The sequence below is a fragment of the Penaeus japonicus genome, unplaced genomic scaffold (genome assembly GCF_977035675.1).
Source record: "Penaeus japonicus unplaced genomic scaffold, GWHDUDI00000001_assembly GWHDUDI00000012, whole genome shotgun sequence".
In the NCBI taxonomy this organism is placed as follows: domain Eukaryota; kingdom Metazoa; phylum Arthropoda; class Malacostraca; order Decapoda; family Penaeidae; genus Penaeus; species Penaeus japonicus.
The window spans coordinates 10,847,000-10,860,786 of NW_028234414.1; the positions used below are offsets into that span (position 1 = coordinate 10,847,000).

Genomic DNA, 13,787 nt, shown 5'->3' on the forward strand with positions numbered 1-13,787 from the left:
TAATTGCTTGCTAAAGATATCTCTTGGTTTCTTGCTAGCATTATGCCATGGGGAATCCCAGAAAAAGAGGTTCCTTTGTATTTCAATGATCTTGAATAATGGAAGAACTGGCTACTGTGTACACTGAAGTTCCCAATATAGTAATGGTCTTTCTTACAACTGTACCATCTCACCTTCACCTCTATGATGTAGCTTAAATCCCTTACTGTGTGTAAGGGATTTACTCAAAATTAATTTCCCTTTATACCTACTTCAAAGTTTCCTTTCCATTGGTTTCAATACGGAAATGAGAAAACTGGTCATATTTAAAATTTTATTACTGTACAGATCATAAATATACTATTTACAATAAACAATATTTAGGTAGTCAACTTAATTAACTTACATGGAATTTACTGACTTACTGGTCCAATTTCAACTCAACTAATATTGAACAGTACTTGAACTTTTTGATTTTTTCTAAAAAGTACTTAACACTTAAATGCAAAGAGAAAACTATGTTTCCTTATAAGTATATCAAATATCTGTTGTGTATTCCCTCTTCAACCCATTAAAGCAAGTAATTCATATGTATGTATCAACGTATGTATGTATGTATAGAATGAATATGTGTGTGTGTGTGTGTGTGTGTGTGTGTGTGTGTGTGTGTGTGTGTGTGTGTGTGTGTGTGTGTGTGTGTGTGTGTGTGTGTGTGTGTGTGTGTGTGTGTGTGTGTGTGTGTGTGTGTGTGTGTGTGCGTGCGCGCATGCGTGTGTGCACCCACGCTCACACAGATAGGACTGTAACAATACATAGAAATTTGGAAATGAAATGAGAAGTTGTTCAAAAATAGAGACTGCAAATGAAATGAGAAGTTGTTCAAAAATAGAGACTGCATACAAAAAAATATACTTTACAGAGGCAAAAAACTGGAAGAATGAATGAGAACAAAGAAAATGGTCATGATCCTATCGTGTGTCAGACCCCTACTGAGATCACTTGCTCCATCAATATATGATAAGCACCCTTTATTATAAAAAGACAACCTTGAACTAACCGAAATTCACCAAAAATATAAGTTGCTACCATTAGACCACCTAAGTATAATGTAATCTACTTCATACTGCTCATATCATCATCTCATTTACTTGTCAATTTCCTTTTTTTCATAAATTCATCCTTCTTATCATTATATCTAAGCCAACTACTAAAAATATCAACCTTTGCCCCAAGTTCTAACCGCTCATTTCTTCAATCTTCTTACAAATCTCTCCTGTAAACTCTGAACACTTGGCAGAACCACCTAAATCAGCTGTACGGAAGTTGCCCTCCTTTATGGTCTCAAAACAGGCTTTCTCAATAACAGCAGCATGATTATGGAGCTCCATAAAGCGCAGCATCATGACAGCTGACAGCAAGAGGGCCGTGGGATTGGCCTTGTCTTGACCTGCAATATCAGGAGCTGTTCCATGGACAGACTCAAATACAGCTCCTCCTTCACCAATGTTTCCTGATGGGGTCAGGCCAAGACCTCCAACCAGCCCAGCACAAAGGTCAGATAGAATGTCACCATACAAGTTGGGCATCACAAGGACATCATACTGTGAGGGATCTTGTACCATGTTCAGGCACACAGTGTCCAAATACTTCTCTTCAAACCTGATGTCTGGATTCTTTTCAGCAGCTTCTCGGCAACATCGCAGGAAGAGGCCATCAGACATGCGCATGATGTTGGCCTTATGCACAGCAGTTACTTTTGATCTGCAATATGCATATTTGTTATCAGCAATTCTACAAAGTAAAATCTATTCAAAATGTGTAGAACAATTATAACAGGAAATATCCTGAAGCAAAACAGTAACAAAGATGATTACTTCTTTTTTTTTAGTAATACATACCTGCCATTGTTGCGTGCATACTGGAAAGCATATTCTGCTACACGCCTGGATGCTGGTTCTGTGATGAGCTTAATGCTCTGAACAACACCATCCACAATCTCGTGTTCAATTCCCGAGTATTCTCCTTCTGTATTCTCACGGATTGTTACCACATCCACATCTTTATACAGTGTCTCATATCCCTCCATACTTCTGCAAGGACGTACATTGGCATAAAGACTGAACTCCTTACGGATGGCAAGGTTAAGAGAACGATGACCTTTGCCAACTGGTGTCATAAGGGGTCCCTTCAGTCCAATTCCATTTCTGTTCACAGACTCAATGGCAGCTGGTGGGATGCCAAATTTGCCGTCTGGGCCTTTCACTGGTGTCACATCGACCTCCTCCCAGGCAATGGGAACCTGCAAGTATAAGAAAAAGATTAAACAAAAGCTTGTATTAACAGCATTTACACAGCCCTTGAAAAGTATATATAACAGAATTATTACTTACATTTATAAAATGTGAATAAACAAAAATGAAGTAAAAAAAAAAAAAGAGAGAGAGAGAGAGTATTACATTTGCAGTAGAAAATATCTGCTGAACTGCAGCCGAGATTTCTGGTCCAATACCATCTCCTGGGATTAGGGTCACTGTGCGGACATCACTACTGAACTGGCGAATCCCAGCTGAGCGAACAAAGTTAAGCTGTAAAGATGAAAATCATAATTAACCAAACCTTAAAACTGTTATCATCATACCCTAAAGCATATGAAATAGCACAAACAGGATGTTTCGATATAATCACACTTAAAAATAAGTTATATATGGCCAATGGAGTAATAACCCTTTCCCGACAGGGCACTCGCTACGCGAAGACCCCTATGCCGGGCGATTGCAATATTGCATTGTAATCGTCACACTGGCATGATGCCCCGGCATCGGGAGTTTGGCTGTGTCACACGAGTGTGACGCACCATCGTCATAGGGTTAATCATTTTCACAAATAGATAATGAAAGTATGAATCATGAACAAATTCTTATAAAATGCTCTGAAAGTTATGTATAATCTTCTATTGACAAGACTCAAATACAAAACAAAATCTGGGTGTGCATTATTAAGAACCTTTTTTTCTTAGAATAGTCTTAAACTCTGTCCACATCCATATGACATATACTATACTGTCTAAAGAATAAAACTGTTGTTTGAAGTCTTTCTACTATATATGTTAACCCTTTCCCGACAGGGCACACGCTAAGTGAAAACCCCTAAGCCGCATTGCATTGGAAACCTCACACTGGCATGACACCCCGGCATCAGGAATTTAGCTGTGTCACATGGGTGTGACGCACCGTCGTCATAGGGTTAATAAAGCATCCTAACAGGATCACAAAGTTTGTTTCCAATAATATTACAGACAATTAAAGAACTTCTGTCATATAACGGCATTAGCACCAGCAGTATTATTATCTGTAAAGGCAAAATAAAAAATCTGAAGCCTAAACACATATGTCCTATGTCATTGGCAAATTCTTGGATTGTCTTTATTTTTTTTTATTGTGTATTTATATCATGGATTATTTTCAACGCCCAAATTTTTAGGCTCCCTAAATAAAGTGGAATTCCCTCCAATTTTTCTAGAAATGCACATTCACTATTACAAGTCTTCATACCTCATAAGCCTAACTACAAGGATTTAGGTTGACAACCATATATGTTTGTCTTACTTTATCTACTTCACAATCTTATGCATGGTCCCTAATTATCAATTTATGTTTTCAATAACTAATAAGCTTTAAATATTTTTGTAAAATGAAACACTATGCTACTGCAATAGATGGGATGACCATGAGACATTTGTTAAACCTTTCATTCATATTATCAAATAAAAAATCACCATTTCTCATATAAATTACTTGACATTAGGTGTTCATATGCCATAATCAAATAATATTTACAGTTTGTTTTGCAAGACAATTGAAAAAGTTCTTTTTTTTCTTTAACACAATTCAGACAAAAAAACTAAGAAGATACTTCAGGCCTTTAAGTCACAGCCATATGTAATGTCATAACAGAATGGTATACTTTTTCTCAATCAAAACATTTGTAAGTATTATAAGTACCATTAAAACACCCCTCCCCAAGAAAGGGTTATTTTAGTCAAAATGAATGCCTTGACATTGGAAAGTTTGGCATGCCAAAAGGCACAAAGAAATGCATAGACATTGTTTACTAATATGTGAAGGCTAGGAAAATGGATTATCATGTGAGTGGGGCAGGAGTCTGAGATGCAGGGATGCTAACCAAGTATCTACTATTCCTAAAAATAATGGAGGATGGGGGACGGGGGATGATGATGATGATGAGGAGGAGGAGGAGAAGGAGGAGGGGAGGAGGGGGGTGGGTGAGGAGTGTGGGGAAGGGGGGAGAAGGAAGAGGAGGAGAAGGAGGAGGAGGAGAGGGAGGAGGAGGAGGAGGAGGAGGAGGAGGAGAGGGAGGAGGAGGAGGAGAGGGAGGAGAGGAGAGGGAGGAGGAGGAGGAGGATGAGGATGAGGAGGAGGATGGAGGAGAGGGAGGAGGAGGAGGAGGAGGAGGAGGAGAGGAGAGAGGAGGAGGAGGAGGGAGGAGGAGGGGGGAGGAGGAGGAGGAGGAGGAGGAGGAGAGGGAGGAGAGGAGGAGAGAGGAGGAGGGAGGGGGAGGGGGAGGAGGAGGAGGAGGGAGAGAGGAGGAGAGGAGAGGAGAGGAGGAGGAGAGGAGAGGAGGAGGAGGAGGAGGAGGAGGAGGGGAGGAGGGGAAGAGGGGAGGAAGGAGGAGGAGGAGAAGGAGAGGAGTGGAGGAGGAGAAGAGGAGTGAAGGTTGAGGAGGAGAGGAGAGGAGGAGGAGGAGGAGGAGGAGGAGGAGGGAGGAGGAGGAGGAGGGAGAGGAGGAGGAGGATGAGGAGGAGGAGGGAGGGAGGATGAGGAGAGGGAGGATGAGGGAGGGGAGGAGGAGGAGAGGGAGGAGGCCCGAGGAGGAGAGGAGGTTGGAGGAGGAGAGAGGAGGAGAGGAGGGAGGAGAGGAGGAGGAGGGAGGAGGAGGAGGGAGGAGGAGGGAGGAGGAGGAGAGGAGGAGGGAGGAGGAGGAAAGGGAGGATGAGGGTGGAGGGTGGAGGGGAGGGTGGAGGAGGAAGGGGAGGATGAGGGAGGAGGAGGGTGGAGGAGGAGGGAGAGGAGGAGGAGGAGGAGGAGGAGGAGAGGAGGAGAGGGAGGAGAGAGAGGGGAGGAGGAGGAGAGGAGGAGGGAGAGGAGGAGGAGGAGGAGGGAGGAGAGGAGGAGAGGAGAGAGGGAGGAGGAGGAGGAGAGGGAGGAGAGAGGAGGAGGAGGAGAAGGGAGGAGGACCCAATGGAGGAGGGAGGAGAGGAGGGAGGAGAGAGGGAGGAGGAGGGAAGGAGTGGAGGAGTGGAGGAGGGAGGGGGAGCAGGAGCGTGAGGAGGAGAGAGGAGGAGGAGGAGGAGGAGAGGCAGAGGAGGCGGAGGACGAGGAGGAGGAGGTAAGGAGGGATGGAGGAACGGCAGGAGGCGGGGAGGAGGAGGAGTTGAGAGGGACGGAGGAGGATGGAGGGAGCACCGCGCGAGTCGGGGATCCCCAGGAGAGGGAGGAGGAGAAGGAGAGGGAGGAGGAGGAGGAGGAGGAGGAGGATAGGAGGGAGAGGGGACAGCGACCGGAGGGAGAGGGAGGGAGGAAGGAGGTAGGGAGGAGAGGAGGAGGGAGGGAGGAGGGGAGGGAGGGAGGAGAGGAGGGAGGGAGGAGGGGAGGCAGGAGGAGGTGGAGGAAGAGGGCGGAGTGGAGGAGGAGGAAAGGGAGGAGAGGGAGGAGGAAGGAGAGGGAGGGGAGGGAGGAGGAGGAGAGGGAGGAGAGGGGAGGGGAGGGAGGGAGGAGGGGAGGAGGAGGAGAGGGAGGAGAGGGAGGAGGAGGAGAGGGAGGAGAGGGAGAGGGAGGAGAGGAGGAGAGGAGGAGAGGGGGGAGGGGAGAGGGAGGAGAGAGGAGGTGAGAGGGAGGAGGAGGAGGAGAGGCGGAGGAGGGAGGAGAAAGAGGAGGAGGAGGAGGAGGAGAGGCGGAGGAGGAGGAGGGAGGAGGAGGAGCGGAGGAAGGCGCGAGGTGAGGAGGAGGAAGAAGCAAGAGGGGAGGGAGAAGCAAGGGAGGAGGAGAAGAAGAGGAGAGGAGGAGAAGTAGAGCAAGAGGAGGAGGAGGAGCTGAGGAGAGGGAGGATCGAATGTGCGCGGGAGTGCATGATTAAGGCGGCGGACGGCGGCAGTGTGGCGGTTCGTCGTCTTGTATTGCGTCATCAGAGGCACGTGCTGCGAAGGCTGCTGAGAGGCGGCGATGCGGCGTCTGCGTCGCTTCGGGGTAGGAGGCGCTTTCTCTGCTTCTACGGCGTCGCCCTTCTTCTGTCGTCCTCGCTTTTTCTTCCGCGTCGTACTTTCTGCGACTTCTCTCGTCATCTTCTGCTTCTTCTCGTGTTCGTCGTCTTCTCTTTCTCCTTGATTCGTCTTCGGCTTCGCGTGTCTTCTGCTGCTTCTGTGCATTCTTCGTCGTGCGTCTTCTGCCACTGGCGCTTTCATTCCGTCCGGCTACGTTCGCTTCTTCGCTTCTCGTGTCACTTGCTCTGGTCGGCTTCGCTTTCGTCTTCCCTGCGTTTCTTCTTGCCGGCGCGTGCTCGGTCTTCTCTATCGTCTCTTTCGTCGTCTTGTCGCGCGTTTCTTATTCGCGCGGCGCGCTGCCGCTGCTTCGGGTCTGATCTCGGGCTGCCTTCTTCTTCTTCCTTGCTTGCTCTGTCTTCTTCTTCGTCTCTGTCTGTTCTTCTTCTCTTTCGGCCTCGTTCTGCTTCTTCGTCGTCTTTCGATGCTTCGGCTCTGGTGGCGGCTTAGTCTTCGTCTCTTTCTCTGCGCTTCTCTTCTGGCTCTTCGGATTGTCGATTCTTCGTCTTACTGCTCTTGTCGTCTGCTTCTCTGTCTTCTCAGTCGCCGTTCGGCGGTCTTCGTCTTAGCTTTCTTCTTCGGCGGCTCTTTCGTATTCTTAGGCTTCGAGGCTTATTCTTCTTCTTCCGTGCTCGGTCTTCGCTGGCGTCTTCTTCTCTTTCTTCTTCTTTCTTCTTCTTCTCTGTCTTATCTTCGTTCTTCTGTCTCTTTCTTTCTCTTTCTTCTTCGCTCCCTTCTTCTCTGTCTTCTCGTTCTCTTTCGCTCTTCGTCTGCTTCTCTTTCCTTCTCTTTCTGCTGCTTCTCTTTTCGTCTCTTTTCAATTCGCTTCTTACTCGTCTCCTTCGTTCTTCTTCCGTTTCCTCTTTCGTCTTCTTCTTCTCGTTTCTTCTTCCTTCTTCTCTTTCTTCTTCGTCTTCTGCTTCTCGTTCTGTCTTCTTCTTGCCGGTCTTCGTCGGCGGTCTGCTTCCGTCTTCTTCGGAAGTCGTCTCTCCTCCCTCGTCTTCTTTCGCCTCCCCCGCGGCTGACCTCCCGCGTGCGGGTCGTCTGCTCCGTCCCCGCCCGCGTCCGTCGTCGTCTCCATCGTCCGCGCCCGCTTCTCGTATCTCCTCGCCGCCAGCTGCGTCTTCTCCTTCGTCTTCGTCGCTGCGGGCGTCTTCGTGCGTGCGGCTCCCTCCCGGCGGTCCTTCTGCGGCGCCAGCCGGCTTGGGTCTTCGGTCTTTGCTTCTCGTTTCTGCTTCTGGTGTCTTGTTCTTTCTCCTTCTTGTTCTTGCGGCTGCCCTTTCTGCTCCGTTATCCGGCGCCGGCTTCTCCGGCTCCGGTCGGCTCCTTATTCCTCCTGCTCCCTTCTTCGGCGCCCGGCGTCGCCTTCTTCTCCTTCTCCTCCTTCTTATTGCCGTCTCCCCGCCTTTTCTGACGCGTCTCCTCCTGCTGCGCGTCTTCCGGCTCCCGATCAGCTAGAAGGACAAGAGACTCACACTTCAGGCAGGCGCCTGCGTCGTGCCCTCCTTCTCTCCTTCGTGCGCCGGCTCCTCCGTTGCCGCCTCCGTGCTCCACCTCTTCGCCGCCATGCTCTCCTGTCTCCGCTCCTGCTCCTGCGCCGTCTTCGCCGGCGCCGTCTTTTCTCCTTCTCCGTTTAGTTCTCCTTCTCCGCCTCTCGCGCGGCGTGTCGCCGAGTCTCCGCCTTCTTCGCCTGCTCCTCCGGTTCGCCGTGCGCCGGCGCCTGCTGCTGCTCATTCTTCTCCTTCTTCTCCTCTGCTCCTTCGCCTGCCTGCGAGCCGGCACCGCCTGCGCGCCTGCGCCGCCTATCCGGCCTCCGCGCCGCCTTCTGATCCTCGCCTCCGGCTCCGCCTCCGCTCCTTCTCCTTCGCCTTTCCCTTCGCCTTCTCCGTCGATGTCGCAAGTCGCCTGAGCCGGCGCCGGCGCCGGCTCCCCACGTAGCCGCGCCGGCGCCGTCTCCCTTCGCCGGTCCCGGCCAGGCGCCGTCTCCTCCTTCGCCGTGCGCCCGGAGCCGTCTACTCAATCCTTCTCCGTCGCCTTCGCCTTTCTCCTTCGCCTGCTCCCTGGCTCCTTCTCCGTCTCCTGCTCCTGCTGCCTGCTCCGGCCCGTCCGGCGCCGCTCTCTTCTCCTTCGCCCCGACTCCAGCCGACCCGCATCCGAACACCCTCCAAACCACGATCGAACCCAAACACCAAACAGTCACCCTTTGGCCCCCAGAATATCGCGGCCCCATCTGTACACTGCCCTCCTCAACATCAATAAATGATTAACAATGATACTCTTGTTTTACAATGATAGTTCCACAACCTAATTACAAGGAGTCAATTAGTAGGCCTACCTAACCTTACCTGACCTTACCAGACAATTTCTTTCATTTTCATAACCCCCTTTATTGTTACTAGCATTATCATTACCATTGTTCTTGTCGACTTTGTGACAGTAATAAAAATGACAATCATAATAATTTTTGTTTGTGGGGAAATTCAAGGGATTAACCCATTGCGGACGAGTGTCATGACATACATGACGTAGGAGCTTTAGCCTGACGACGGGCGTCATGACGTACATGACGTTCGGGGATTTTGAATCACTGTGCTATTTTATTTTGCTATGAAAAATGAATGAGTGATGATGAATACTGCAGTCATAATTACTATAATTACCGTAACATCGTGCTAGCCTAACATTCAAAACCTAGATGGCACCACTTTTTCCTAGCACCAGCAGGAGAGAGAGCCTTGAATGGCACCCATCCACAGTCTCTAGCAAGCATTATCTTTATAGAGCAATGACACACTATGTTGACATACTCTTTCTCAAAATAGTACCACCGATGATAGGATGTGTGCAGGGCAGAAAGAGAAGAGGAAGGTGACTCAATCCATACAGTGATCTAAAATGTACTCCTGTGCCAATATGGATGCCTTTTCACTGTGGACTCACAGTCACAAGCTCAGGTTTCATTCCTCTTTTTTTATCCCTACCTCTTCTTGTTATCTTTTTTGTAGGTGGTTCTTGCAGCCTAACTCTAAGTCCTAAGCGCGCCGTAGTCACATGACATGACAACATGCCGCGAATCTTCCTTATTTAGAAGCGCGGGGTTCGCGGCAAAAGCGTGGCAAAATTCGTGGCAAATGCGTGGAAAGTATTGGAACCAATCGTTGGAAACTTGTGGCAAGGGGGGTAGGCTTGTCACAGAAGTTTACACGAAGTGAAAAAAATCATATTTTTACTGTACCTTTTTCTTACCAAATACTTCATATGAGCATTAATACGTTATGAAAAGTAATACCTCTATTGGTTATATTACGCATCATTGTCCTAGCCACGGGAATTACAAACTCTTTTAGGAAAACATAGGATTTCTCTGCTGATTTAGGAGTTTGTTTACCTTTTGGCGGACTTTTCGAAAAGGAAGAGTTGAAGTTAAAATGAATGGTAAAAAGTAGTTCAGGGACGTAAAATTTTCTAAAGAATATCTGATATTAATATGAGAAATATGTATACATTAAATCTACATAATTATAGTATGTTGAATATTAAGAAATGCGCATAATTATGTTACTCGTATATACAAAGAGGTTTAAATTTAAGGAAGATTGTTCATAACGAACACACGATCCAATCGCGCAATTCACCATTTGTTTTGAATTCGAGCGTAGAGTAGAGTGTATTACCAACTGATTAGCAGGTTATCGTTTTGAAATGTGTTTGTCAATTCTCTTTTAAACTAGGAGAAACAAGTTTACATCGCTCTGATTTCTCATACGCAAGTAATTGAAGTATGCTTATAGTTAGTGGGGTCTCTATGATTTTGTTGTTTCTCTTATGAATTTGTAGTTTGGACAGTGTCATTTCTCCGAAAACACTGTTAACTTTGGAACGGTGTGGGTAAACGCTGAAGCCATCTGCCGCAAACTGGCTATCGGCTTTTTGTACTAGATTACTGCATTCGTTACCTTGTATGGAACACGACATGGACATAACAGTGAAATGAAATGCGCCACGACACGCAGCTGATAAAACGTCAAAGAATACGGCTGTGATGTGTTCATATTTCGTTATGGACTCACTAGTGAAAAATACAAAAAACTCATAATGGTTATACTTTGGTTCCCTTAAAACAGCAATGAAGTCTATCATTTACATGTGAGTTGTTAAAGGAAATAATGCGCTAATATGGATAATTACTACATTTTTAGTCATACCGTGCAGCAATGATAAGAAGCCTGTCAATATCTGGCCACTTATAAGCTCTAAACTCATTAAAACAAACAAAAAAATCAAAACAAAAACTGCTCTAGTTTTACAAGACCATGACTTGATATTCCATTCCGCCCCCCCCCCCCCCCCCCCCCCACCCCCCCCCCCCGACACACCCCCCCCACCCCACACACACAGAAAAGTGGGATGATTCAAATTATACTGCTTCAAGCAGTCTCTCTCTAAAATAAAACCTATCCTGGAGGCTGGGCAAGCAAATTTATCCCCGTCTGCAATGGGTTAAACAGGTGAGGTTAGTATTGCTAGTATTGTCAGTATTAGCATTATTAGTATTGTTAGTACTGCTAACTTGTCAAAAATATCATAAAGTAAAATGCTACTGGCCAGTGCATATGCACATGGACTCCCATCATCAATGGATTAATTACATATTGAAATGATAGTGGAATTCTGAAACTTGAGTCCATGAGTTAAAGCTTGTGCTGACCCAACTGTGAGGCTGGGACTCCGTAAGTGTCTGCAAATGTTAGCTTTCCAAATTTATGCAATGCTAATAACCATCCGAATATCAGAAAATTAAGAACCACTTATGAAAACAGGACATTTCTGAGGTCTGCCAAGGACATCTATAGTACGAAAGACTATAAATAGCAGCAAGGGAAATATAATACCAGCAAATAAAAATGCCTTTATTGGTATGAGAAGAATATGGGAAACGAAGAAAAATAGTCAAAAGGCACTTAAGAAATACCTAACTTGTCATAAATATCGGTAAGTGGGAATCGGAGGTCCTATGGAGCCGAATTTTACTTTTTAAAGGGATTGCACCTCGAAGCCCCATACATCAATCTTTAGGACATAATCTTCGTTTATTACCATTCCATCATCCTTCCTATAAATCCGAAGCTCATGGGAATCATATAAAACCACGTGATAATTCACACACCATAAGCCTGCATCTCGTTTACTTAATTCACAAAACAAAAATGAAACATCCGGCGGGGCGACCTATTCTGTGCAAGGTGACCTCTACAAACGGCCGATATTTCCCTCTGCATATTCAAATTAAAGGTCGTCCTTTGACGAACGGGCATTTCACTTCAAATAGAAAAGGACCACGATGCCCTAAGCGTTACACATCGAAAAGAGAAAAAAATAGTTCTCACCAGAGATTTCGTCACTCGTCCTGCCATGATGCCGGTCAGTCTCCTACTGATTAGGGCATCTCGAGGCTTCTGCTTAGTTTTGGTTGGGTTTCGGGGATTTATGGACCTATCGTAAATATGAGGTAAAATCATGTATGTTGGAAATGCTAATTATTTCGTCTTAGCAGGTTTACAATTGGAAATAGGGAATAGGGAAAATGTTGCAATGACTTTTTTTTTTTTGCAATTCATACTTCCGTTCCGCGTTATCTGAATATATCACTTAATTAGCGTAAACTCCTTATCCCTTTGCCTTACATAGTCTACCAAATAACTTTTAACGTAAATAAGGAAATAAGTCTTCATATATTTCATCTTTTCAATAGTTTCGGACGCAGTCTTATTGATCAGCGGTTACAGCAAACCCATAGTATTAAAAAAAAAAAATACAAAATTTGTCAGACATAATATCAATAATCATTTAATAATATTTAATCTACAGTAAATAGTACACATAGGTACAAAAAGCTAAAAAAACATTTCGTTCCCGAAGGATTTGCTAGCAGACGGTGACACTCCACATCTGAGTGTAACCAAAAGTTTCACTCCTATTCGCTTTGCAACGTCAATTTAACCGTCTCCTTCTCCCTCGATAGCACATTTATTGGACTAACGATGTCGGACACCGAGCAGAAAGTGGAGAGTGGAGCTCTTGAGAAAGTGGAAGAGCAGTCGCCAGAAGGAGGAGAGGAAAAGAAAGAGGTGAAGGGAAGAGAGCCAATATGGATGCAAAAACAAACCACTTATTGGCGTAAATATTTAGGGAGTTCGGGCTTTTTGTCAAAATTTTATCGAGACAGTAACCACAATTATAAATTGATGTTTATATTGAGTAGGAATGATTATGCAATGAAGGCGGTTAATTATCAGCAGAGCTTTAATGAAGAGAAAACGGCACAATGTTTTATTGTTTATTTTTTATATTTTTTAATGTGGTTATAGATAAATTCTGTCAGTACTTTTCTTATGTTTGAATATTCTCTTTTGAGGTTTAGGAACATATATAGATGTTTTTTTTATACACTGAAACTAATGAAGTTGGTCACCTGAGTGGTTGGAGATAAATTCTCAGGATAAATTATAATTTCTGATTTAACCAATAGTTTGACATGAGGCTTTATGAAGTAATCATTCAGAATAGGACCCTATGAAGTGTTACTGTGTCCCGCATGCTGCATGCTCTGGCAAGGCCAACAAAGCTCTACCACATATATTCTGGCAAGAGAGGTAGGTCTGGATCCTCGGTTGGCAGGAAGTTACCAGGGAATTCTACAAGCTCTGTCTGAGCACCAAGTATAGAGGCTATGTCATTGTTTGATGTGTAAATTCATACTAGACTAGATTTTTTTGTGCTGTGCATGTTACATCAGAATATGCACAGAAAAGTTCCTCGTCAAAATTTGTGGGAAAAATAGATGGTTCCATCTTGCCATGCAGAAACAAATTATTATTGTGAGGGAGCTATTATATATACAAAGTGAAACTATCTGCACTCCATAATGAATAAAGTCACATCAAATGGTGCATGAAATTGCCTGATATCTGTGCTAAGAACAAGACAAAATCAGAAAGAAATGTGTGTAGAAATTAGTTCTTTACTCTATGCAGTTTTTTATAATCGGTAATATTTATTGTTCTTTATTACCGCCACTTTTGGCTTTCTTGAGCTCTTTTTAATAAGATCTGGAAAAATTATCCACTACCGTTTGACTTTTGATATGGTTTTCTATTAACCCAGTTGCTGATGTGGCTTTTTTGGTTCCAAATGGTTGAAACCCCAGGATGTTTCAAGAGTGTAAGCCAAACGCCAGCACTGGCTGCGGGCAAGCACTATGTGCCCAGTCACCTGGCGTTAACAAGTTAACTCTGTTTATTTTAGTATGTTTTCTAATATTCGGCCTCCCACCTCTGGGTATGAGAGGTTAGAAATGCTTACCAAGGGATTATCAGGAACCTAATATTAACGCATGTCCATTACTGAAGTACATGCATGGCTTCTGCGCCTGTCTGCTCTCTGGCAAAGGTCAACAAACTTTAGTTGTATATCA

At 45.4% G+C, this 13,787-nt stretch overlaps 2 protein-coding genes across 2 annotated transcripts in view; one reads left to right on the plus strand and one right to left on the minus strand.

The window, feature by feature from the left end:
• Positions 1–299: 299 nt before the first annotated feature.
• On the minus strand, positions 300–11,852 carry Idh3a (isocitrate dehydrogenase [NAD] subunit alpha, mitochondrial). Its single transcript, XM_043028858.2, has 4 exons — positions 11,701–11,852; positions 2,436–2,564; positions 1,878–2,278; positions 300–1,740 (listed from the first exon to the last, which is right to left on the minus strand). The coding sequence occupies exons 1-4, from the start codon at positions 11,830–11,832 to the stop codon at positions 1,215–1,217; spliced, it is 1,188 nt and encodes a 395-aa protein (XP_042884792.2). The 5' UTR covers positions 11,833–11,852; the 3' UTR covers positions 300–1,214.
• A 373-nt stretch (positions 11,853–12,225) lies between these two features.
• endos (endosulfine alpha) overlaps positions 12,226–13,787 on the plus strand; it is a 12,541-nt gene continuing 10,979 nt past the window's right edge. The window contains exon 1 of the mRNA XM_043028869.2: positions 12,226–12,441. Coding sequence (XP_042884803.1) covers positions 12,355–12,441 — 87 coding nt within the window. The 5' untranslated portion in view covers positions 12,226–12,354. The remainder of the gene's footprint in view (positions 12,442–13,787) is intronic.

Bases quoted from the DNA above. Each gene is read 5' to 3' on its own strand.
- Idh3a (XM_043028858.2), bottom strand. From the start codon at position 11,832: ATGATTTTACCTCATATTTACGATAGGTCCATAAATCCCCGAAACCCA. The intron at 2,279-2,435 runs GTAATACTCTCT...TTATACTTGCAG, and splicing joins AGATATTTTCTACTGCAAAT to GTTCCCATTGCCTGGGAGGA. The intron at 1,741-1,877 runs GTATGTATTACT...TGCATATTGCAG, and splicing joins TATGCACGCAACAATGGCAG to ATCAAAAGTAACTGCTGTGC.